At 36.9% G+C, this 24,675-nt stretch overlaps 3 protein-coding genes across 7 annotated transcripts in view; 1 reads left to right on the top strand and 2 right to left on the bottom strand.

Moving 5' to 3' along the window:
* The window catches only part of ZCWPW2 (zinc finger CW-type and PWWP domain containing 2), a 179,865-nt gene that overhangs the window by 131,792 nt on the left and 23,398 nt on the right, over positions 1-24,675 (bottom strand). For 2 of the 3 annotated variants that reach the window (XM_047738788.1, XM_047738780.1), the window contains exons 1-2: positions 9,801-9,934; positions 393-507 (exon numbers count right to left, since the gene is read on the bottom strand). The gene's annotated coding sequence lies outside the window, so the exon portion shown is untranslated. Of the gene's footprint in view, positions 1-392; positions 508-9,800; positions 9,935-24,675 lie in introns of those variants that run through there. The other variant, XM_047738769.1, reaches the window with a different exon arrangement.
* On the bottom strand, positions 3,572-5,236 carry LOC125105374 (protein SET-like). The gene has a single exon (XM_047738810.1). It carries the CDS (start codon positions 5,219-5,221, stop codon positions 4,409-4,411), a length of 813 nt encoding a protein of 270 aa, XP_047594766.1. The 5' UTR covers positions 5,222-5,236; the 3' UTR covers positions 3,572-4,408.
* AZI2 (5-azacytidine induced 2) overlaps positions 9,931-24,675 on the top strand; it is a 38,432-nt gene continuing 23,687 nt past the window's right edge. The window contains exons 1-3 of one of the 3 annotated variants that reach the window (XM_047738748.1): positions 9,931-10,461; positions 21,984-22,057; positions 23,239-23,459. In XM_047738748.1, coding sequence (XP_047594704.1) covers positions 22,045-22,057; positions 23,239-23,459 — 234 coding nt within the window. In that variant the 5' untranslated portion in view covers positions 9,931-10,461; positions 21,984-22,044. Of the gene's footprint in view, positions 10,462-21,966; positions 22,058-23,238; positions 23,460-24,675 lie in introns of those variants that run through there. The other 2 variants (XM_047738740.1, XM_047738757.1) reach the window with 2 other exon arrangements.

Raw genomic sequence — 24,675 nt, 5'->3', positions numbered from 1 at the left:
AATCTTCAATTAAGTTCACCACTTCCCTTAAATCGCAAAGCACAAGAATTGACTCTCAAGCTAGTCTAATTAGAGAATTTCAACTTGTCATTCGAAATGATTTATACATTGTCATTTGTGTTCCTCATTTTAGAAATAAGTGTCATAATTCTAATAAAGCGTGATGACTTTCTTACACTGGGTGCTAGTGAGTAACTACATAATTATTGTTTCAAGAATCACTAAACAAGTATTGAGAAAATCAATCAAGAGTTTTAAAATGAGAACGTGGAAACAGAAGTAATTTTAAATTGCATAATGTAAAACTGAGAACATGCTTCTTCAACATATCCCATCTAAATTTGCAAAGTAAACATGACACACTGAGAATAGGAATAAGTTGGGATTCTTACCCTGGAGAGAAACAATCTAAAGCTTTTTCCCAGTTTGTCCAATTTTCAGTTTCTTTAGAGTGGGTGGGTCCTTTGCTCTTCTGGCCTTAGAAGAAACCTTGGATTGCCTGTCTTTCTGCATGATGAAATGAAGAAGACAAGGAGGCACATTAGTTTCATAAAAGACTTCCAAAAATCTTCCTCCATCTATTCATTCTCCATCTTACATTTAGGGCCTTCATAGCTTTGCCATCATCTTTCTAGGAAGATTGATTCCCAGCTCCACTGTGAAGCCTCTCTAACATATTCTGTGCTGAAACTTCCGGGGCTCTATTTCTTTTGAAATGTTCATACCTAGTTTCTTTCAGAATATTTGTTGTAATCTTTTATCCACTGATGACTCCCTCTTTCCTTTTCTGTTATGTGTATATTTTCTTTTTTATTTTTTAACTGTAATTGTAATGGAAGGAAAAAACACAAATAAATTGGGCTGTAATCCGGAACAATTTGCTTTCTTACCAACACATGTGAACGCTTTCTTACCAACACATACGAACACATGTGAACATTTTCACATGTCATTTATGTTATATATTTAAGCAAGACATGATTTAGTTTTGAAGCTGTTCTTTACTCCTCAGTCATGTTATTTTAGATATGTCAAATGAAATTTAAAGTAAAGATCACAGTATTTTTCCAAGATTGCAGTCACTAGATGATTCTTTGTATTTTATTAGTGATTGGTTTAGAGACCTTCACTTACCTATTTTTTCTTTTGTTGCCTGTGCTTTTGTTACCATGTCCAAAAACTCACTGCCAAATCTAATGCCATGATGCTTTCGCCTATTTTTCTTCTAAGAATGTTATAGTGTTAGCTCTTAAAATTTAAGGCTTTGATCAATTTTTACTTAATTTTTGTATATGGTAGGTAAGGGTCCAACTTCATTGTTTTGCATGTGGATACTCAGTTTTCCCAAAACCAATACCATTGGTTGAAAAAACTGCCCTTTTCCGTTGAATGGTCTTGGCATCTTTGCTGAAAATCATTTGACCACTTGTATGAAGGTTTTGAGGAGGCTCTCTATTCCACTGATTTATATGTATATCTTTATGTCAATGACATACTGTTTTGATTGTGTTGTTCTGTAACATGTTTTAAATTTAGCAAATGTGAAACCTCCAGTTTGTTCCACTTTCTCAAGACTGTTTTGGATTCAGGGATTCCCTTGAGATTCCATATTAATGTTACCATAAATATCTTCCATTTGCTTTTTATTTCTGAGGATAGCCATCCTAGGCGGTGTGATGTTAATAATTCTAATTCCAATCATCTATTATGTTTTTTTTTTTCATTCTATCAGTTAGTGAAGGAGGGAAGTTCAAATCTTCTAGTAGTGTGTGTTTATCTCTTAGTTCACATACTGTGAAGCTGTTTTGTTAGATGAAGAATTTTTTTTAATCTTCTGGTGGAATTAATACTTTTTTTTCTGAAAATCTGCTATGTCTCATGGTAATATTTTATTTTATATCAGGCTATTTTCTACTTCAGCTTAGTTTATTCAAGATCGATATTTTTGTATCCTTTGCTATTTTCCACAGATCTTTTATTATCAGCACATTTTTTTCCTTAATCCAACATGACAGTCTTTGAGCAGTCTGTGTACATTTAACATAATACTGAGATGTTTGGTTTTTAATATATTATCCTCCAGTATTCAAAGCAATAAAATGAATGTCATTCAAATCTATTTTTCTGAAACTTTTTATTAAGATATCATTAGAAGTGACCACAATTATTAATATTATGTATTATCAATATTTAAAATTTCTATTATTTTTTCAGCAAAAAGGAGAAGTGAGACTGACATAATCTAGGTCATGTAGGGTAAAAGCATACTCTAAACTCTTAACTAAAGGAACATTTCATAGACACATATAAATATGCCTAATGCTACATTTTATAGTTGACAATTTCCTTATTGCTCTATATTTCTCTTCTGAAAAAAGTGAATAAACTTGTCTCACAGTTTCTGTAAAGATGAAAGATATTTATAATCTTTTAAAGATTTTTGTTGCTTTATTTTTAGAGAACAAGGATTATGGAATAGTATGCTGATTCATTTAATATCAAGATGAATAAAATTTTTTCCTCAGGCCTCTTCCACTTTTCCTCAACCCAAGCCATTATTTCCCCCCAAAGATCTCCACATGCATATATTTTTTTCACATGCATATTTTTTTAAGCGAGTTTGCTTTATCTGGAAAACTGTAATTGTCCTCTGCCTAGCTACACAGACAAAAAAAGGTTTTTTTTCATTCTCTTGAGACTCTTGGCCTATGTTTCATAACTTTTACAACAAATATTGACCAAAACATTAAATATCCCCACTTAGTGAATGATATACTCTTAGTGAATTACATACTCAATGTCAAAAAATAACTATTTTTCATGAATATAAATGTTATTGATAATTTAAACTGTATTTCTGCTGCTAATAGATTCCCAAGTTAAAACACAAGATTTGGTGTAGATGTAGTTATTTCATTCCCTTGTCATCTAAACAGAACTAAAAATAAAAACTGAAAGACAATAAGAGGATAGTCTGGCTTTTAAAACTCTTAGTTTTGAGCAATCACTTCAGTCACTAAGCTCAAAATATCAATGATTTTTTCAATGTATAGTTAAGTATTTCCAAGTAGTTCTAGTTCTGTCTTATCTCTGATCTTTAAACTTCTATATTATCTAACAAAGTTATTTGAAACCTATTAGTTCATTTAAGATAATAAATATATCAAACTATCCTGTCACAGAAACAAAAGAAACACTTCTTCAAATTGAAAATTTGAATTATTCTAGAAAAAGTACTGGTAGGGCAGGATAAAGAACTTTTTTTAAAACACTCCTACCAATAACATACACATAGCAATGCAATTCATTATGAAGATTTAGAAGAACAATTAAGAATTTTGATATTAGTTTAGGATGATCGAAAATGTTTTTTATTCTGAGCACAAAGGGAACAAAACAGCTTTGATTTCTACTAGGGAACACTAGTAGAATGTCAAAATAATGATATAATATCAGTGACTGAAAACCCATCTTTTCAAACCATAAGAGATTTTTTTTTTTACACATTTAGTTTTATTGTAACAAAGCAACTTGTACACTTTTAACGTTTAAAACTGAGCATCATCTTTCCTTTCCAGTGAAACAAAAAGAAAATTTAAAAATAAACAGGAACAAAATTACAATAGAGAATGTCAATTCCAAATAAGATCCTACAAGTTCTGCTGATTCTCCCATCGAGTGGCAGGGCTCAAGTCATCATTAGGAGAGAGTTTTATTTTAAAAGTGTCATCTTAAACTGCAAGGATGTCCGTTAAACATCACAATTAAACATGCCAAAGGAGAAGCCATGTTGTCAAAATGCCCACTTAACCCACCCAAACATCTCAAACCCACCCTTTGCTGACCTTCTATAACCCCATTTTTTTAAGTTTTTTTTTTCTTTTTTTTTAAACAAGAGAAAGTAGACAGGTACATGTTGGTAAATGCTAACTGTCCATATTCACATAGAGACACAGTGTAATCTCTGAGCCCAATATACAGAGAAAGGAGGAAAAAAGCTAGAATTCTATGCACTACTACACAGGGGCCTAGCACCCTCCAGCTTCCAGCAGAGCTAAGGGAGCAGAAGGTTTTTCTTTTTTCCCACAGAGCACGGTGGTGTTGATTCCATAAAGTTTTTGTTTTTGTTGAGACAGGAAGGGACAAAAATGAATTTGGAACAAAAAGGGGTAGAGATTCTTTTCCCACTGTATTCTGCTCAAGGTATTTCCCCCCAAAATAAGCTGAGAACCATGGTATAAAAGGAGAGAAAAAGGAGACTTCAAAAAACAGGGCGAATGAGCACGAGAGGAGAAAAGAAAAAGAAAAAGGAAAAAAAAAAAAAAGATGGCAACTTGCTCCCAGGGACTGAAGAAAATTAAAAAAGGAAGGTTGGAATCCATCAGTGTTCCATTAGTCATCTTCTCCTTCATCCTCCTTCATCCTCATCTCCTTCTTCATCAATATCTTCCAATCCTTCTTCTTCTTCATCATCATCATCATCCTCTTCTCCTTCCCCTTCTTCATCATCCATATCGGGAACCAAGTAGTACTGTAATGGATTTGGCCAAATATCATCTTTGATGACCTCTCCTAACTCATCTGCACCTGCATCAGAATGGTCAGTAAACCAGGTGAAGAAGCTCTCTGGTTCCTCATGCTGTCTCTTCCTGCTGGCTTTATTCTGTGTTTGACTTGAACGTTTTGTCAAATCCTTTCCAGATTTCCATTTGATTTCAGTGGACTTTGAAGATGGATCACCACTCTCATTCAGATGAAATTCTTTGGAGAGAACTTTATTTTCGAAGTAAGGGTTTTCATCAAAATAAAAATCTATTCTGTAACCTGATTTAATATCTTCAAATTCTGTCACTTCAACTCTTGTCAAATAATGCAGCGCCTCTTCATCCTCCTCCCCAAGCAGTGCAGACACTTGTGGATGGTTGACAAATGTTGTTACCCAAAAATTGGGGATTTTGGCGATCAATTCCGACCTCTTCTGAAAAAATGGTTGGCGGAGTTTGTTATATTTCTGTTCTACTTTCAAAATCTCCTCACTGGCTTGTTCATTAAGTCTGTCTATTTCATTTTGTACTTCATCAATATGTTCAATTGCTTCTTGCTGTTCTTTTTCTCCCTTATGCAAGTGCTGAGATGTTGACGTCTGCCCTGGCTTGGGGGCAGGAGGCAGTCTCGGTTTCTTCGTTTGAGGCGGGAGCGAAGACTGGCGTTTGGGGGCCATGCTGCAAGGAAACTCCAGGAAACCGGGAGAGAGGCACGTCTGGAAGCTCGGATTGCTTCCATAAGAGACTCTTAATGTCACAAAACAAACTGAGGGGGACTGGTGGGAGGGGGCTAGGGAGAGGGTGGTGGGGTTATGGACATTGGGGAGGGTATGTGCTATGGTGAGTGCTGTGAAGTGTGTAAACCTGGCGATTCACAGACCTGTACCCCTGGGGCTAATAATACATTATATGTTTATAAAAAAATTAAAAAAAAATCTTTTTTTGTACTTTTTTTTTTTTAAGATTTTATTTATTTATTTGAGAGAGAGACAGTGAGAGAGAGCATGAGCAAGGAAAAGGTCAGAGAGAGAAGCAGACTCCCCGTGGAGCTGGGAGCCCGATGCGGGACTCGATCCCGGGACTCCAGGATCATGACCTGAGCCGAAGGCAGTCGTCCAACCAACTGAGCCACCCAGGCGTCCCTTTTTTTGTACTTTTAAGAATCAACTGACTATCCATACATAGACAATTTAAAAATCAATAGTAGGTTTTAGGGTAATGAAAATACCCTATACAAAACCATAATGATGGATACATTTGTCCAAACCCTTAGAATGCACAATGCCAAGAGTGAACCCTACGCCAACTATGAGACTGACGCGCTGCCTACTGCGCTAAGGAGGCACCTCCTACGCCAACTATGAGACTGACGCGCTGCCTACTGCGCTAAGGAGGCACCTCCTACGCCAACTATGGACTGCAGCTGATTATGATGTGTCAATGCAAGTTTATCAATTGTAACAATTATACCTCTGGTGGGGGGATACTGACGATGGAAGTGACTGTGTATGTGTGGGGGTAGGGGTTTTATGGGAAATCTCTGTATCTTTCCTTCAATTTTGCCATGAATCTTAAATGGCTCTAAAAAAATTAAAGCCTTAATCTTAAAAAAGAAAAAAAATCTACGCTAAAAACTTATGTCTTTAACTTTGCAACTGTTATAAATTCAACAATTTCACTTTTATATAGTGTGAGTTGTGCAATGGGCTTGGAAATTTTCCCTATTCTTTGCTACATATTCTCTTTTTAAAAATCTAGCTTAATTTCTTTCTACAGATCTTATAGAAGCTTAATGTCATCCTTTTGTTGTTTATTTGGTAGCTTTATAAACTATCTTTCCTCTAACAAACTGACTTTGTCTTCTTGGTTTTTACAGTGAACATGCAGAAATCTCCGAATTATTTAAGTTTTCATAGGCACATATACGAATTGTTATAAAAAAAATCAATGGGAGGGAATTGCTTGTCATGTTGTTAAATTTCACATAGGTCTTTGTCTATGTGACTGATTTCCCGTGATAGATTTTATTTCCTTATACATCAAAAAGTCATTTGCCCGTTTCATCTCAGGGCCTAAAACAATGTCTAGTACATGGTAGGTGCTAAATAAATATTTGCTAATTAATAAATTATGAATTATTATCCCAAACAGCAAGAGTACAACTTTCAAGCCTCAGAGGAGGGTTGTTCTTACTTAATTTAATAAGAATATAGAATTCCCTCCACTGGATCTTTTTTTCTTTCTCTGTACAACATACCAACCCTATTCTGGGCTCTCTGTTGCTGTTCTGTTAGCTGTCCTCATATTTCTTCTTCCTACTTTAGGGCTTTTCAGGGCTATCAAATTTTTCTTCACCTTCATGTTTCCAAAAGAAAATCACTGCACTTAGTTACATATAATGCATACAATTATGACACTCAAGTTTTATTAAAAAAAAAAAATGAAAGGTCTGTCTGAAGCTAGTTCTGACTGAATACAAAGTATTTCAAGTCAAAGTTATTATGAAGCACAGACTGTACATCCAGAACAAGGCTAGTTCCTACAGACAGTAGCTCTCTCTCTTTTATAAATCAAATGTAAATGCCACACTAATTTATAATCTATTATTATTCATTCTGTTGAAAAGCTCATGAACAAGCTCTCCCTTCACAGTTGGGAACTTGACTTATCATTCCTTTTCTCCTTGAATTCATATTTTTATCTCATATATGAATTCATATTATATATATATTCATATTTTTATCTCATATTTATTATTCTCCTACATACATTTCTCCTAACATTTTAGTGTTTGAAAATATTTTAAGCTGACCATCCTATCACATTTCCCTCTAACAACAAAAAGATTTTTAAATTCCTGAGAACATAAGTTCTAAAAATTTTCCTTAGTATTGTATTATCATTAAATTACTAGACTACTACTGATCAAGTAACAAACATAATACAAATTATGATCATTTGAAAATATCAAATCAGCTTTTATTAGAAATGAATCTCATAAAGAAATAGGTAGGGCCTTCTCTAACACCCATTTAAATCCTATATCCAGGATGAATACTACTCATTGCTAGAAAGAAACAGGTAAAGTTTTTTTTTTTTACTTTGTATTCCTCCATTCCAAGTATTTGGGAGTAGAAGGATTTCTGGTTCTAACAATCCTTTTGAACTACTAAACCATGTACCAAAAATCACATAGAGGTATGTATCAAAAAATATTTTTTAGTAGTCAGCTGACAACTCAATTAAGTTCTGCAATATTTCTGAAGGCCTTTGGCAATTGCCATTCTTACAAAGGAATCAATTAGCCAGTCATTAGAATCACTCACTTTCTAAACAGATTTAGGTCAGATTAAAAGTATTGTTTTAGGGACACCTGGGTGGCTCAGTGGGTTAAGCCGATGCCTTTGGCTCAGGTCATGTTCCCAGGGTCATGGGATTGAGTCCCACATCGGGGTCCTTGCTCAACAGGGAACCTGCTTCTCTGTCTGCTTGTGTGTACTCGCTTGCTCTCTCTGGCAAATAAATAAAATCTTAAAAAAAAAAAAAAGTATTGCTTTATATTAGAGTAGAAGAGGGACAAATACCAAAGAGGAAGGGAGAAGGTATCTGATTCAGCACACTCTGACGTAGATCAATTTTAGGGAAGAAAACATGCAAGGGGACAACCTGAGAATTAGTACCTTCAAACTATCCTTTATGTAGGGATATGTATGGAAATCCTCCATGTATCTTCTAAGGTTAAGGGTTAGGAATATGTGTTGCCCTGTTTGAAGCCTGTTGCTTCAGGATATACACAGATTTGGATATACACAGTTTATCAAGTCACGACTTTTAAGTAGTTCACATCTTTTTGTCTATGTGTTTTTTTCCCCCCTTGGGTGTGTGTGTGTGTGTGTGTGTGTGTGTGTTTGTGATGAGGTGGGAGAAAATAATTTTAACAAAATAATTTTGTTAATAAACTTCTTCATAATGATAGTAAGGAGGTGTTTAGTTTTTCATCAGAAAACTAAAATAATGGGCTGTCAGTTTCTTAGAGGGAAAAGATAAAAATGAATTTCCCTTCGTTTTTGACAAGTCTCAAAGTATTCTAAATTGTCAAAGTTGAAAAATAGAAAGCATTTTCATATCTACAAATTAGAAACCAGACTATCATTTTATTTCTGATGATTTCGGGTGCCTCCTCCGATTTGGTAAACATTCCTCAAAACTCTACCAGCCAAAACATCCTTAATTTAGTGGTCTGCTTTTTAAATTATCAAAGTGCATTACCAAGGCAATCAAAAAATAAATGCTTCACGTCTAAAACATTAAAAACAGTGCTCTCTTCTATGCCACAGCCGGATAAATTAAAGCAAACTATTATTTAGATTAAAAAAACACATGATATAACTTTAAGTTGCGTGTGGTCTTTGTTCATAACCACCGTGAACTTTCACTTAAACCAAAAAGAGAAGATTAACAACAAAAACGTATTTTAAAGTTAATCCTTGAGTCGAATCCATTGTTTGATCAGAGCTAACAGGTGGGCTGATGAATTAAAACGCGATGTAAAAACACCTCCCAACACTTATTTAAACAATATTCAAGCCTTAGTTGACAAAACACTATGTAAGAGGGTGGCGAGGGGGGTCTTTTTTGCTAACTGGCAGTAAATGAGGATAAGTTGCCATCAATTACCGTTTTCTCGTTTATTTTTTTAAATCAGAAACAGCCCTAGAGCTTGAGGGGTTTCACGTGGCTGCGACCTCCAGAGACAGTGACGAGTTCAACTACTCGTGACTTCACAGCTCAGGCCTATCATCTAGAAATTACTAAAGGCGGTAGAAAATCTAGGGCCGCCGGGTACCATCCGCAAATCCCAAAGCTTTGCCCTAAATTCAGTTACGTAGTTTTTTTTTGTTTTTTTTTTTTTGTATTTTTTTTTTTTTTTTTTAAGAGCACTGTGCGGAATAACTATGCGGCCCTGAGTAATTCGCCGAGCTTGTGTTTCAAATGCTGGCCTGAAGTTTACAGCAGCACCCGGGAAACGGAGGTGGGAAGCTTTAACAGCTTCCTTCCGTCAGCCCCGAAGGCGTCGTTAGTTTCCCAGCTCCTGGCCACAGCGAGGCGACAGCGATATAAACACTGAGCGGATCCAACATACACCACAGACGCTCGGGGACCCCCAAGCGGACAGCGAAAGAAAAGAACGCGCTGGAAGAAGGCCAAAAACCAAGCCAGCAATCCAACCGCCACAGAGGCCAGTAATGCACTTACCCAACTCCAGCTCCGCCTCCACCTTCTCGCGTCGACGCGGCCCCGCCCCGCCGCGGAGACTCACGGGACACGTAGTACGCCGCGCCCACCTTCCCCTTTCCCCACCCTTCAAAGCCCCGGCTTCGAGAACGCCCTCTCAGCTCCCTGCGGACCGAGTTCCGGTTTGCTCTTGTGGCCTGGGAGCCCAGCCCGAGGACGGCGGAAGCCGCACTTCCGGCGGCTCATTACTCGTCCTTCCTTCCAGCCCCCCTCGACAGCGCTTCCCTCCCTCGGAACGCGACAGGGCCCTCAGCAGGTGCGGACGCTGACGAGGCGGACGCCGGCGGGCCTAGGTCTCGCGCGCGTGTTGCTGGGTAACGGGCCTTCTCCTGCAGCAGTTCGGCAATTCCTGCTTCGGCTTGTCTCTCCTTCCAGAACCTCCCGAGCCCTAGACGACGGGCCGGGCTGCGCCGCTTGCGGCGCAGCCGAGGCTAAAGAAATGGGAATTCCTCCGCGGCGTTCCCGGAGCGGCTGCCTTCTCTGGGGAAGCGGCAGTGCCTTCGAGGAAACCGGAAGCCCATGGTGACCCCTGGCGACCCGGTTTGTTTTCCGTCCGTTTCCAAACATTGGGGAATCGAAACTCAGCGGCCCAGGGGGCGGCCCTACGTAACCTGTCTTCGGGGTGAGTGACTCGCTTCAGCCGGGCTAGGGGCGCGGGCGGTGCCAGGACCAACCTCCGCTGCCATTGCTGGTTCGAAAAGACACGTCATTTTCTTCACAAGCCCGTGCGCCCTCCTTTTGACTAGGGAGCCGCCCGCGCCTGGGCATCCCTTCGCCCTGTCACCTTTTCACGCTAGCTGTTCCAAGCCCTACTTGGTTTTTCACATTGTCTCTATTGCTTATTTTCTTTCCGTACTCTGAATTACTAGGGCGCCATTAGTTGTATTTCATTCATTGAGATTGCATTTATATCGAAAACGAAAGAGGGACGTGTGGCTAGGACGGCACTGCTTGAGGCAGTGGTCATCACCCCGTCCGCCCGCCCTGTCGGTTATCGAGGCTAACAGTAGATATTCGTCGTTTCTGCAGTGTCTAACCTGTACGTTTGGTATGATTTTTGATCATTTGTAGAGTGACTCCTACATACATGCACGGTAGGTTGACTCTCGTCCGTACAGACAAGAAACTCAGATACTCGTAAGTGAGATAAAGTATTCGCTGAAACTGTAATACAAGTTGGAATATAAACTGCTCCAGCATGTGTTGTTGGAGATCTGCTAAGGTGATCGAAGACAGTGACGTACTAGACTGAAACTGACCTGTGTCTCTTAAACATAGGAGACATTTTTTTTCTACTATAGAATTTTGAATTGGATTACTTAAGATTTCAACGGCATAATTTAAATTCTGGTTCTTTAAACATGCCATATCTGATTTCCCAACCTGTTCTGATCACTCCCTACTTCATCTGTAAATTAGGAATGATAATCACTCACAGGGTCTTTAGAAAATTTTAACGCCATATTGTTTATAAAATGGGAGGAGATATACAAATATAGGGGTTTAGTATTAGAGAATATAGTGTAATGGGAAATGCACTGGATTAAGTCAGAACATTAACTCAGATCTGAGTGTTGAATTTTCCACTTAATCACTTGACACTGGGTAGGAGACTAAATCTCTTCGCCATTTTCCCAGTCTTTTGAAATGAGAGTAATGCCTAACTCTCCAAGGCACCAGTACATAGTTTCTAAGTTTCCCTAGCTGTAGTCAGTTGGCTGGTTTACGTTCCTGGCTTCACTTTTCAACCTTTGCCTTTCTTTTAGTCCACCTGTGATAACAGGAAATTCTTGCCCACATCAGAGGTCTTAGATTTAACCAATTGTTATGAGTAACAAATGAGATGGCTCCCCTAAAAGCTGCCTGACAGACCATAAACACTCGGTAAATATTAATTAACAACACTGAGCATTTTTGTTTATTGAACGAAATGTGATGACGTTTTTCATAATCCACGAACAGAGCCAAAGTGATTTTTTTTTCCTTGTTTTTATATTCTGGATTAAGGTACGGTTGTCTTAATGGCTACCAGAGAGTAACCATTGCTAATACTAAATTACTAATATACTAATACACTAAACGGGGAATGTAAGTGCTCAATTACATTGAAATTTATTACTTTATGAAAAGACTGAAAAGAAATAGACTGTTCTTCATACCTACGCTAACCCTGAAAAAAATCGTATGATTCCCTAGCCATAACACTTATTTTTGGACTAATGCAGTTTAGTGACATATAGAAATTAGAGTAGAGTTTTTCATACTGTATATCTGTTGCTGAGCACATTTTGGTAATTCACTGAAATATAGGGCGTTGGAGTTCTGAGGTATATAGATGGAGTGACAGTATCATGAAAAAAGGCACTTGATCATCCCTTCTTTATAAACTAGTTAAGCCATTCCTGCCCCAATTGTTTAATTAAAAATAGGGAGTGAAGGGGCACCTAAGTGGTTCATTTGGTTAAGTCTTGGACTTTTAATTTAGGCTCAGGTCATGATCTCAAGGTTGTGAGATTGAGCCTGGGGTAGGGCCCCATGGTCAGTGGGAGTCTGCTTGAGATTCTCTGTTTCTCGGTCACTCTCTGCTTCTTCCCTGTTTGCGTGTGTGTTCCACTGCTCTTTCTCTCTCTAAAAAGAAAGAAATCTTCAAAAAATATGGGGGGGGGGTGTGTGCCAGGGTGGCTCAGTCAGTTGAGCGTCTGACTCTTCTTAGGCTCAGGTCATGATCTTAGGGTTGTGAGATAGAGCCCAGAGTTGGGCTCCATGCTCAGTGGGGAGTCAACTTGGGATTTTCTCCCTCTGCCCCTCCCCCTCCCTCTAAAAATAAATAAAATCTTAGAAAAAACAAAAAAGAACGAGGAGTTTAAGTGTTGGTCTCTTTGCTTCCATAAGATTTAATCCTTGCTCCACTGTATTGTGAATAAACCTATGAAGTGGGTTAGGGATATTCTAGCTTTTCAGAGGTCGGAGGATGATGGCAATAGGAGATTCAGTTCAGAAGGAAATGTAGAACAGAGGAAAGAGCCCACTAAATAGTCCTTAATTCCAACCCTAGCTCTGTCATATACTGCCAGTGTGATTTTAAGCAAATTAACCTCACCTCTTTGAGCTTAAGTTTCTTCATCTGTGGTGGTGGTGATAACTTTTTAGCCAAGTTTGGTATGGATTTGAGGTAAGATTTGTACTATACCATTTATTCCGTTTTTGGCAAAAATGGAATTCCTTCTATCTGTTTAGGTTGCCATTCTATATTTGCATTAAATTTTCCTTTCACAATTTAGGAGGGTAGCATCTTAGTAATGAAGTTCAACCTTGTCATTTTTATTGGTGGGAAAATTTAGATCCTGAGAGGTAAACCAATCAGTAATCAAGGTGGCAGATTTTAGACTAGAGTCTGGATTTTTGAATCTCTGGTCAGGGTTGTTTCTACCACTGAGCTTTTCCTTTCTGGATTCTTATTAGAAAAAATCTGAATCCATGTTCTGTTGCCTCTTAAAATGTATTAAGAGCACAAATTCAGAAGGAAGCTTACTGGGTTTACATCCCAGCTTTGCCACCGATTACTCATATAGCTGTAAATAAGATATTTAATTTTTTTCTAAGACTTTGTTTATAAATTAGGATTATAGTACCTACCTAAGGAGTTGGAAGATGCATTTGGAAGCACTAGTGCCTGGCATATGGTAAGTGATGAATGTGGTAAATATGATGAAGATGAAATATGACAGAATAATCATATTTTTTCCCTAGAAAAGAAGATATTTCTGTGTTTTCTAGTATGTCACAAGCCAGTATATATATATATATAGCATGTCTTAACTCGGGGTACTCTTAATGTTGATTGTACTAAAGATTGAAATTTAAGATTTTCTAAAATAATTCTTAAAGTGTTTAGATTTTTTTTCCTTTGTCTCTTCTGTAGCCTCACAAACAGCTCTTGCTCCTTTCTATCCACCTTATCTGGCAAATTGTGCCCTTCTTTCTCACTTGCATTATTGCAATATTGTGATTTATAAGAAATTATTGCAATATCATTGCAATATTGTGATTCATAAGAAATATGTATTTGATCGTTTAGATGACCAAAATGTATTTCTCATATATATTTGGCTTTAGTCCTCAGTTTTTGGCCCACACCTTCCAAACTCTTGGAAATTTCCTGAGGATTAACAGTTATAGGATCATCTTTTGTCATAATATTTGGTCTCTTAACATCTTTTACTGAGCAATGAAGGTGAAATGCATGTCTTGTTTATTTCTGACAAGTTCCTTTCTACCAAGACCGGGTTTATGTTAATAAGGTGACTTTTGCACAGCAACTAAGGATGGGAGCCAATCCTATCATTAGAGGGTTGAACCTTTCAGCCCCACCACGGTTGGTGGCACATGGGGGCGAGAGGGTGGCACTGAAATTTTAATCAGTTGTCAGTGATTTAATCATTTTATGTAAGGAAGCCTTTGTAAAAACCAAAAGAGGGAGGGTTCAGAGAGCTTCCAGAACATTTCACATGCCATTATGCTGGCCCCAGATTCCAGAAGGACAGAAGTGGCTTTGTTCAGGACCTCATCCTATGTATATGTATGGTCAGAAGCACAGGTAACAACCTACGCTTACAGTTAGTATCCAAAGTAGAGGGCAGTCTTGTGGGAGCAAGCCCTTAAACTGTGGAATATGTTGGTAGATACTATCAGAATGGAATTGAATTGTAGGCTACCCATCTGGTGTCCAGAACATTGCTTGATAGTGTAGAAACATCTCCTCCTCACATTGGAATTGGCTGACCAGAACACCTTTTAATCATTCTTGGGAATTTCATTGTTCTCAGCAATAAACATCAACATCTTTCACCTTAACCCCACTCTGGTTTTTTTGTTTTTGTTTTTAAAGAGAGAGAGTGCACATGTAAGTGTGGGAGGGGTGATTGTGAGGAGGGGGAGGGGCAGAGGGAGAGAGAGAATCTTAAGCAGGCTCCACACCAGCGTGGTGACTCACCAGGGCTTGATCTCAACCCTGAGATCACGACCTGAGCCCAAATCAAGAGTTGGGCGCTCAACTGACTGAACCATCCAGGCATCCCTTACCTTAACTCTTTTTAATTTTCTTTTATTTATACAAGAAGAAACCTCTAAGAAGAAACAATTTAATTCCAAATATATAAAATAACTGCATGATTATATAGATATATTTCCTATAGGTAAATATATCTGATTCTCCTATACTATTGTGATGAGAGAGACAATGAATATGAATTTATTTAGTGTACTATTAAAAACACAATCTCCATGCACAAGTTAGTTGATGTTTACCAATTGATAATACAGAACTAACCAGGACCATAAATGTTTAAGAATACTAGTTATAATTGGAATTCCATAAATCACAGAGTAGCCACTTAACTCTGTAGAATAGTGGCTCTCAAATTAGAGAGGGACTTAAAATTACATGGGTTGATTATTGAAAATTCAGTTTGACCTTTTCACCCCAGATATATTGACTTGTGAAGTTCTGCAGTGCTGTCTAGCAGTCACTATTTTTTGTTTGTTTTCTATTAGAATTTTATTTATTTATTGAAATATAGTTAACACAAGTGTTACATTAGTTTCAGGTGTACAACATAGGAATTTAACAACTGTGTACATTATGCTATGCTTAGTACACATGTAGCTACCATCTCTCACCATACAATGCTATTACAGTATCATTGACTATATTCCTTATGCTGTAGCTTTCATCCTGTGACTTATTCTGTAACTGGAAGCCTGTACCTCTTATTCCCCTTCATTTTGCCCGTCCCTCATCCCTTCCCCTATGGCAGCTATCAGTTCTTGGTTTAGGTCCATTTCTGCTTTTGTTTGGTCTTTTGTTTTTTAGATTCTACATTTAGGTGAAATATACAATTTATCTTTGTCTGACTTACTTCACTTAGCATGATGCCCTTTAGGTCTGTGTTGTCGCAGATGGCAAGATCTCATTCTTTTCTATGACTAAGTAATATTCTATGGTGTGTTTACTATATTTTCATTATCTGTTTATGTATCAGCAGACTCTTAGGTTGTTTCTGTATCTTGGCTGTTGTAAATAATACTGTAGTAAACATGGTGCATATATCTTTTCAAATCAGTGTTTCCTTTTTTTTTCTTTTGGAATTACTGAATTGTACGGTTTTTCTATTTTTAATTTTTTAAGATTTTATTTATTTATTTGACAGAGAGAGAGATCACAAGCAGGCAGGGAGGCTGGCAGAGAGAGGAGGAAGCAGGCTCTCCACAGAGCAGAGAGCCCGATGTGGGGCTCGATCCCAGGATGCTGGGATCATGACCTGAGCCGAAGGCAGAGGCTTTAACCCACTGAGCCACACAGGCACCCCTATTTTTAATTTTTTGAGGAACCTGCATACCATTTTCAAAGTGGCCACACCAGTTTGCATTCCCACCAGCAGTGCACTAGGGTCCCTTTTTCTTTACACCCTTGCCAACACTTGTTATTTTTTGTCTTGATAGTAACTCTTCTGACAGTTGTAAGGTGATGATATATCATTGTGGTTTTGATTTGCATTTGCCTGATCATTAGTAATGTTGAGCATCTTTTAATGTGTCTGTTGGCCATCATTATGTCTTATTTGCACAGATGTCTATTCAGGTCCTCTGCCCATTTTTTAAGCATATTGTTTGGATTTTGTTGGTGTTGAATTATATAAATTCTTTATATATTTTCAATATTAATTCCTTATTGAATATGTCATTTGCAAATCTCTACTTCTGTTCAATAGGTTGCCTTCCTTCTATTTTGTTGATAGCTTCCTTTGCTATGCAAGCTTTTTATTTTGGTGTAGCCCCAAAAGTTTATTTCTGCTTTTGTTTCCCTTTCCTGAGGAGACATATCTAGAAAAATGTTGCTAAGGCCAATGACAAAGAAATTACTGCCTATGTTGTCTTCTAGTCTTATGGTTTCAAGTCTTACATTTAGGTCTTTAATCCATTTTGAGTTTACTTTTTGTGTATGGTGTAAGAAAGTGGAGCAGTCTCATTCTTTTGCATATACCTGTCCAGTTTTCCCAGTACCATTTGTTGAAGAGATTGTCTTTTCCCCATTGCATATTCTTGCCTCCTTCGTCATAGATTAATTGACCATATAGGCATGGGTTTATTTCACTGTGCTCTATTCTGTGTCTGTTTTGGGCCAGTACCATGCTGTTTTGATTACTGCAGCTTTGTGGTCTGTCTTGAAATCTGGGATTGTGGTATCTCCAGCTTTGTTGTTCTTTCTCAAGATTGCTTTGGGTATTGAGGGTCTTTTGTGGTTCCACACAAATTTTAGTATAATTTGTTTAGTTCTGTGAAAAGTACTCTTGGTATTTTGATAGGATTGCATTAAATCTGTAGATGGCTTTGGGTAGCATGAACATTTTAACAGTTTTACCAATCCATGAGCATGGACTATCTTTCTATTTGTCTATGTCATCTTCAGTTTTTTCCATCAGTGTTTTATAGTTTTCAGAGTACAGGTATTTCACTTACTTGGTTAAGTTTATTCCTAGGTATTTTATTATTTTTGATGTAGGTGTAAATGGGATTGTTTCCCTAATTTCTTCCTGCTACTTCATTATTAGTGTATAGAAATGCAAATTGAGTTTGAGTCCTGCAACCTTACTGAATTCATTTCTCAGTTTTAGTAGATTTTGGGTGGAGTCTTTTCAGGTTTTCTACATATAGTATCCTATCGTCTGCACGTATGATAGTTTTGTTTTTTCCTTACCAATTTGAATGCCTTTTTTTTTTCCGTGTCTGATTGCTGTGGCTGCCATTTCCAGTATTGTGTTGAATAAAAGTGGTGAGAGTGGACATCCTTGTCTTGTTTGGGACCTTAGGGGAAAAGCTGTCCATTTTTTCCTCTTGAGTATGATGTTAGCCGTGAGTTTTCCTGTGTGGCTTGTATAATGTTGTGGCAGTACTTTCTTTACCTACTTTATTGAGGGTTTTATCATGAATGGATATTGAATTTTGTGCCTATGCCACCTTTGAAAGGAGGCTTGAGCTATAGTGAGCACTCACCAGGGGTATCCCAGTGTGGATTAGGGACCCGAAACTCATTGAGGTGGTAAGCCAGCTAGGGCACCTGGACTCTGCTTCTGTTTACATTATCAAGGTGGAAGGGGAATGTCAACTGTAGCACTCACCAGTCTCCTGACCCAGAGGGAGTTTTAGCAGCTTTGGCTGGTTCTTTTATTTTCTGTAGCCCTTAAAAAGGCATAGCTTGCTTCTCTCTCTCTTTCTCTCTCTCTCTCTCTCTCTGTCTCTCTCTGTGCCAGAGGGCAGAGGAATCTGCTCACAGTCTCCCATAATATCTCACCCCACTGTGGTTTGCGGTGGCCAGGGTGGAGCTTCCCTTTGTACCATGTGTCTGTTTCTCTTGCCATTCTCTGTGTGTGGTTGTTGTCATTCAGTCAGGGTTCAGTTCTTCAGGAGTGGTTGCTGTATAAATAGATTCAGATTTGGTTTGTTTCTAGAGGACTTGAGGTCAGAATCTTCTGTGTCACCATCTTGGGCCAGAACCAGTGATCAGTATTTTGAAGAGAACTCCCAACTGATTCTGGGGCAGTGGTCCACATCTCACTTTGTCAAACACTGCTCTAGGTCATCTCCAGTATCTTAGAATGTTCTTGAAAAAGACATTTTGTGTGTGTGGTATATTACTATAGAATGTATTTATTACTGTTTGTTATGATCAAGAGGTCTGCTTAATCTTTGGGTAATATTTTTGATACTTGTTGAGTTTTAAAAGTTAATGCTCTCAATTCCTGCTAGATTTACCTTTAAAATATTGTCTAGTCTTTTGATGATTCTAATTTTGATAATAATCTGCTTATGACACTTTAAAATTTTTTTAATTTCAATTTTATTTATTTGATAGAGAGCAAGTGAGCATGAGCAGGGGGAAGGGGCAGAGGGAGAGGGAGTAGCATACTCCCTGCTGACCAGGCAGCCTAATGCAGGACTCATTTCCAGGACCCCTGGATTGTGACTTGAGCAGAAGGCAGATGCTTAACTGACTGAGTCACCCAGGTGTCCCTGCTTATGACACTTTCTAAAGATTAAAGTTAAGCACATGCTTGTTATTTTAAGATATTTAAGTTACAGTAAATAACATTAGATCAGTATAGGATAAGTTTTCCCAAATTTTAGATGTTAAAAATGGTCTTGTCTAGTTTATTAAGGATAGTATTAGCCAGTTAAGCTTTCATGATTTGTCTAGAAAATCAAATTTCTTGGGCCAGTAACTTTGGATACTCATGAAGAGACATTTCATCACAACAGAATTATATAAAACTGAATCATACTTTACTGTGAGGGAGATACATAAGCAATAAAGGCCTAGCCTACTTTGTTAATTTGCTAGCAATTTTCCTTTCAGTATAATAATTTATATAGTGGGATAGCTGCCTTGTATTTTTCAGAACCTTTCTAAGATAGCATTTTCTTTGGCCCTGCAGCTTTTAATCTCTTTAAGTCCAGTTGGTACAGAGTAATGTAAGCATTAATATTTCTGATACTTTTGTGATTTCATATTTATTTTTGCAAAGATAATCAAAGTTTCCTTTTTCATTTTACAGCAAATTTAAAATACTGATTTTAAAACATTAAAACTGCATGCATGGGGCGCCTGGGTGGCTCAGTGGGTTAAAGCCTCTGCCTTCGGCTCAGGTCATGGTCCCAGAGTCCTGGGATTGAGCCCCGCATCGGGCTTTCTGCTCCACGGGGAGCCTGCTTCCCCCTTCTCACTCTGCCTGCCTCTCTGCCTACTTGTGATCTCTCTCTGTCAAATGAATAAATAAAATCTTAAAAAAAAAAAAAACTGCATGCATATCTGTGATGCTAGATTTTATCTTGGGGTTTTTTTTTTTTTTTTTAAGATTTTATATTCAAGTAATCTACACCCAGCATTTGGTGCTTGAACCTACAACCCCAAGATCAAGAATCACATGCTCTACCAAGTGAGCCAGCCAGGCACCTCTTGAGTGTGTTTTAATGTATGGGTATTTCTCATACAATTTGACGATTTCTTATACAATTTTTAGGACGGATAAGCAGTTTTTATGCTGCTTTCCAAGTCATGTTTATCTTTCCAAGTATAATAACTAAATATATAGAATTGTAGTATAAAACTTGGAAGAAGCTCTTCTATCCAAATAAATTTTCTCATATTTGGAAAGAGGACACCATATGCTACTTTTTGGTGATTTAAAAATAAATCATTTTACTTTAGGCAATAGATTTAAATATATAAAATAAGCCAGTTTCACTACTCATTTGTTCTAGAAAGACCAGTTATCATACTGTGTATGTGACATTGTTACATCAGTATACCTCCTTCCATCTAAGGTACTTAAAAACCTTCCAAGGGTTTCCTAGTTTTGTGGTCCTTTTTTTCCCCCGCTAAGATTTTATTTATTTTAGAGAGAGCATGCATGCATGTGTGCATACATGAGTAGGGAAGGAGCAGAGAGAGAGGGAGAGAAGTAGAGGAGTCCATGCTGAGCTGGAGGGGATGGGGTTGGAATCTCAGGAATCTGAGATTAGGACCTGAGCTGAAATCAAGAGTCAGATGCTTAACAGAGCCACCCAGGCGCCCCCTAGTTTTGTAGTTCTTGATGAATATAAGTATGTGAAAGATTCATTGGGGAAGGAAAAATATTAATAGTTCAGGCTCTGAAATCCAGGTGCTTGTGCTATATACTAATCATCTGGTCTTGGCTAAGCTCTGTAACCTTCCCAGGCCCCAGTTTTTCCATCTGTGAAATGACTACAGTAAGATTTCTTACCTCAGGGTAGTCATGAGAATGAAAAGAGATAATATTTACAAAATATTTAGCACAATACTAAGTAGTTCATTTGGTTATGGATATATTTTACAAATGTTGTATAAGTATTCTTCACATTCTTGAATCATGTTTGGGTCTGTCTTGAATTCCACGGAATAAGAACCAACTTCTGTAGTCTCTCTACATAAAAGACCACTTCAGTTTGTTTCTGTTAGGTATTTTTTTAATTTCACATCTTGCCATTTCCCTTTTCATACTTTCTTCTCATACTCTTTCAGGCCTTTGAACTTGTTTCCCTTGTCAGAAGTTATACATACAATGAAAATAACCATCCTCACCTACGAGTGTGTAACTTAGAGTCCTTTCATTATTTTGTGATACCTTCTTTCAAAACTGCTCCTTCACCTGAACCCTCAATTCCCGTAGCACTTTCTCTTATTTCAAATATATTATCTTTATGGCATGATAATTATTTTACTGCACAGCTGTCTTCCACACTGGTTTTTTTTTTTTTTTTTCCCTTCCCGAGTAAGTGATTATTTCACAATAAAAATGAATAGCTGAGCTGGTTAGAACTTTGTATAAAGTAAAAGCATCCATGCTCTGATCCTTGAAGTGCACAGTGGGACATCTCTTTCGACTTTGTAGAGCAGTTTATGCTTATTTCTTGTTTTTCAAGAGTCTTCAGAAAAAAAATCTCAGTTGAATAAATCCAGCACATTTGTTTGGATATTAAGATATGAGAAATCATATGCCTACCCTTCCATAAGTCTTCCATTATGAAAAATCAGTAAAGCAAAAATACAGTGATAGAAAACCAGAACTAGAAAAAACCTCCACTTTTCCTTAGTATTCATGTTGTCTGAAATAAAGCAAAATGAACTTTACAGGCATTGATTGATATAGGGAGGGAGGTCAGAAGTTTTGGGGAAAAGCAGGCACAGTAAAACATAGTTCTTGTGCCTTAATCACCTATGTTTACATCTCCTTATTTATTATTTTACTTGGGAAAATTACTTAAATTCCTTTCTACCTTAATTTCCTTACCTATAATATTCTTGGAACAGTGACATGCTAAGCAACCAAATGTCATTCCAAGCAAGGAATAGTAAATAAAAATGTTTTTCAGTAGTCATGAATTACTAATATAAGATATATGAAATTCCATTGACAGTCTTATTTAGATTGCTCTATTTGATGTTTTATTTCAAACTAAAAGGTATCTAAAAGGATTTTTTAGGATCTTTTATGACCTGCAGTCCCACTTACTCTGTTTTTCCCATAAGGTCTTAAAAGATTTCAGCTACAATTTCTCCTTCCACAGTGTTTTTCAGGAACATAACTTTCAGATGAGGAAGTAATGCTGAACCTAACAACAAAAGTAGATGTACAGTACAAGTAAGTTCACTAACTATGAAAGTAACTGGCTTCTTGTCTTAGGTTTTTGAGTTAGAGTTTGATTTGAATCCTATACTATTGACTCTTCATTTAATAACCAGTATTTATTGGGCATCTTACACACAATGATAAGTTGGGGACACAATGATGAGCAAAACAGACATAACCTGTACCCTCCTGGAGCTAATTAACATCTACTAGCTTTAACCTGGGCAATTTACTTTACCTTTTTGATCCTATAAAATATAGATAATACCTACCTCATAGAATTGTTTGGATTAATTTGAATGAGATAATAATAAAAAAAAATGTACTGTATGGTGCTGGGACATGGTGAGTACTGAAATAATTCCTTTGTGTCTTCTATTGCAAATGGACAACAATCAATCAGTTACTGGTATGCAAAGAATACAGTGGAGTATGCATTAAAACTTCCATAATACTTGGGGCGCCTGGGTGGCTCAGTGGGTTAAAGCCTCTGCCTTCGGCTCAGGTCATGGTCTCAGGGTCCTGGGATCGAGCCCCACATCCGGCTCTCTGCTCGGCCGGGAGCCTGCTTCCCTCTCTCTCTGCCTGCCTCTCTGCCTACTTGTGATCTCTCTCTCTCTCTCTCTGTCAAATAAAAAAAAAAAAAAAAATCTTAAAAAAAAAAACAAAAAACTTCCATAATACTCTTGTAATGAATTGTATTCAGAAGAGTTTTTAAAAATGTATAGTTTGGGAAGTTATAAAACTTGCTGCTTATATCTTAAAGTGGAAATATTGATAATGAAGAAATAGGTGGATAAAAAATATTTAAAAATTTTTATCCTGTATAAATGGTGTTTTGCAACTTTTTCTAAAACTTATTAATAATAGCTTAGATTGGTTTCAAATGCTATATGGTTATCAGCTCATTTAATATCCTTAACTCTGTGAAGTAGTTGCTACTATTTCTTATACTTTATAAATAAGGAAACCAAGGCAGAGAGATTAAGCACAAATTCTCACACTAAGCAGTGCTTGGATGCAATTCCTAGAATCTGGTTCTAGGGTCCATGCTCTTCACTACTATGTTATGCTGCCTCTAAAAGAAATAGGAGTTTTTAACATTGATAGTATTTTCATTATTCTAAATACCATCTCTCTTTTTTTGCTCATTTATTGAAAGAGACATTTTTCTTTTACATTCTTTTAAAAAGCTGTCATGGATGCACTGGTAGAAGATGATATCTGCATTCTGAATCATGAAAAAGCACATAGGAGAGACACAGTGACTCCAATCTCAATATATTCAGGAGATGAGTCTGTTGCTTCACATTTTGCCCTTGTCACTGCATATGAAGACATCAAAAAACGACTTAAGGATTCAGAGAAAGAGAACTCATTCTTAAAGAAAAGAATAAGATTTTTGGAAGAAAAGGTAATTACTATCTATTATATTTTATGACTTGAATAATTCAAAATACTTGAAGTTTTAAATATTTTTCTATCCTCTCTTCACTGGTTGTACTAAGTTTCCAAGGTTAACTCACAGCTAGTTTCAAAACCCAGTACTTTTCATACTATGCTTCACATATCATGTACATGGGGAATATATGTAGAGTTGGATTTGGAATATAATTTTGGAATATATTTTTCTTGGAATCTTTTTTTCAGATTGCCTTACCTTCATAAATTGTATGTATTTTATTCAGGATTTTAAAATCTGTGCAACAAATGATATGCCAGCAAAGGAAATGAAATGTAACATTGTTCTGTTTAAAAACATCTTCACCAGCACTGATATCTTCTCTACCTCAACTGTCTCTTTTGTTCTTGAACACACAGAATAATGCTTTTAACTGATAAAGGTCATCTGTTTACCTTTCTCATGCAGAAACCTGACACTCTTAAATCTTATAGAATATATAAGGTTGATGGCTGATTCCATTATAAATCATCATATCTACTTGGCTTTTGGTACTGGAAAATCTTTATCACTCATCCTTATATTTTTTGAGGTTTAAAGTTTTAACTTAGTTTTATGTTTCTTCGATTAGATCATTGTATTTGTATTTTATAAACAGCAGCTTCCCCAATGGGGAAGGAAATGGATTCTTAGCTGCCAAGGAAATGAATTATCTTGTTATAAAAACTTTAGGAAGGGACTTGGTAGAGTTTGATTCATCTAGGAGAATTAAGAGAAAGGAGGTCAGTTGTAAAAATCATTATAATTTCTTTATATTCATATACATTGTCTTTAATGGTAATCAAATTTGTGTTTGATTGGGTTGGGTAGAGTGAGAAACGGTAACATTTTGGAGCTTGTAGTTATGCTTATTTTAAAATTAAGTAGAAAAATGTGATTTGGTATAGCTGACATTGGAAATATTTGTGTACTTTGTGACCAACAATCCTATAATTTCTATTCTGGAATAATGTAGTATTTAATGAACTACCACATTTATTCTTTAAAAAGGTCAAGCATACCTTAACTTGTCATTTTTTCTGATGGTGGAAATGAAATACTACTGCCTTGAAAAACATCTAGGTATTATAAAAGAATAATATACTGTTTTAGAATGATGAGTTAATATATGTTATAAAACAAAAAAATACTGATTAAGTAAAAGCATAAAATAGAAGACTTTAAAAAT

This window comes from Lutra lutra, chromosome 1 (genome assembly GCF_902655055.1).
Source record: "Lutra lutra chromosome 1, mLutLut1.2, whole genome shotgun sequence".
In the NCBI taxonomy this organism is placed as follows: Eukaryota; Metazoa; Chordata; class Mammalia; order Carnivora; family Mustelidae; genus Lutra; species Lutra lutra.
Note: the sequence above shows the minus strand (reverse complement) of the source record. Positions and strands in the feature narration are given on the sequence as shown.

Coding starts and splice junctions, on each gene's coding strand:
- LOC125105374 (XM_047738810.1), bottom strand. CDS start 5,221: ATGGCCCCCAAACGCCAGTCTTCGCTCCCGCCTCAAACGAAGAAACCG.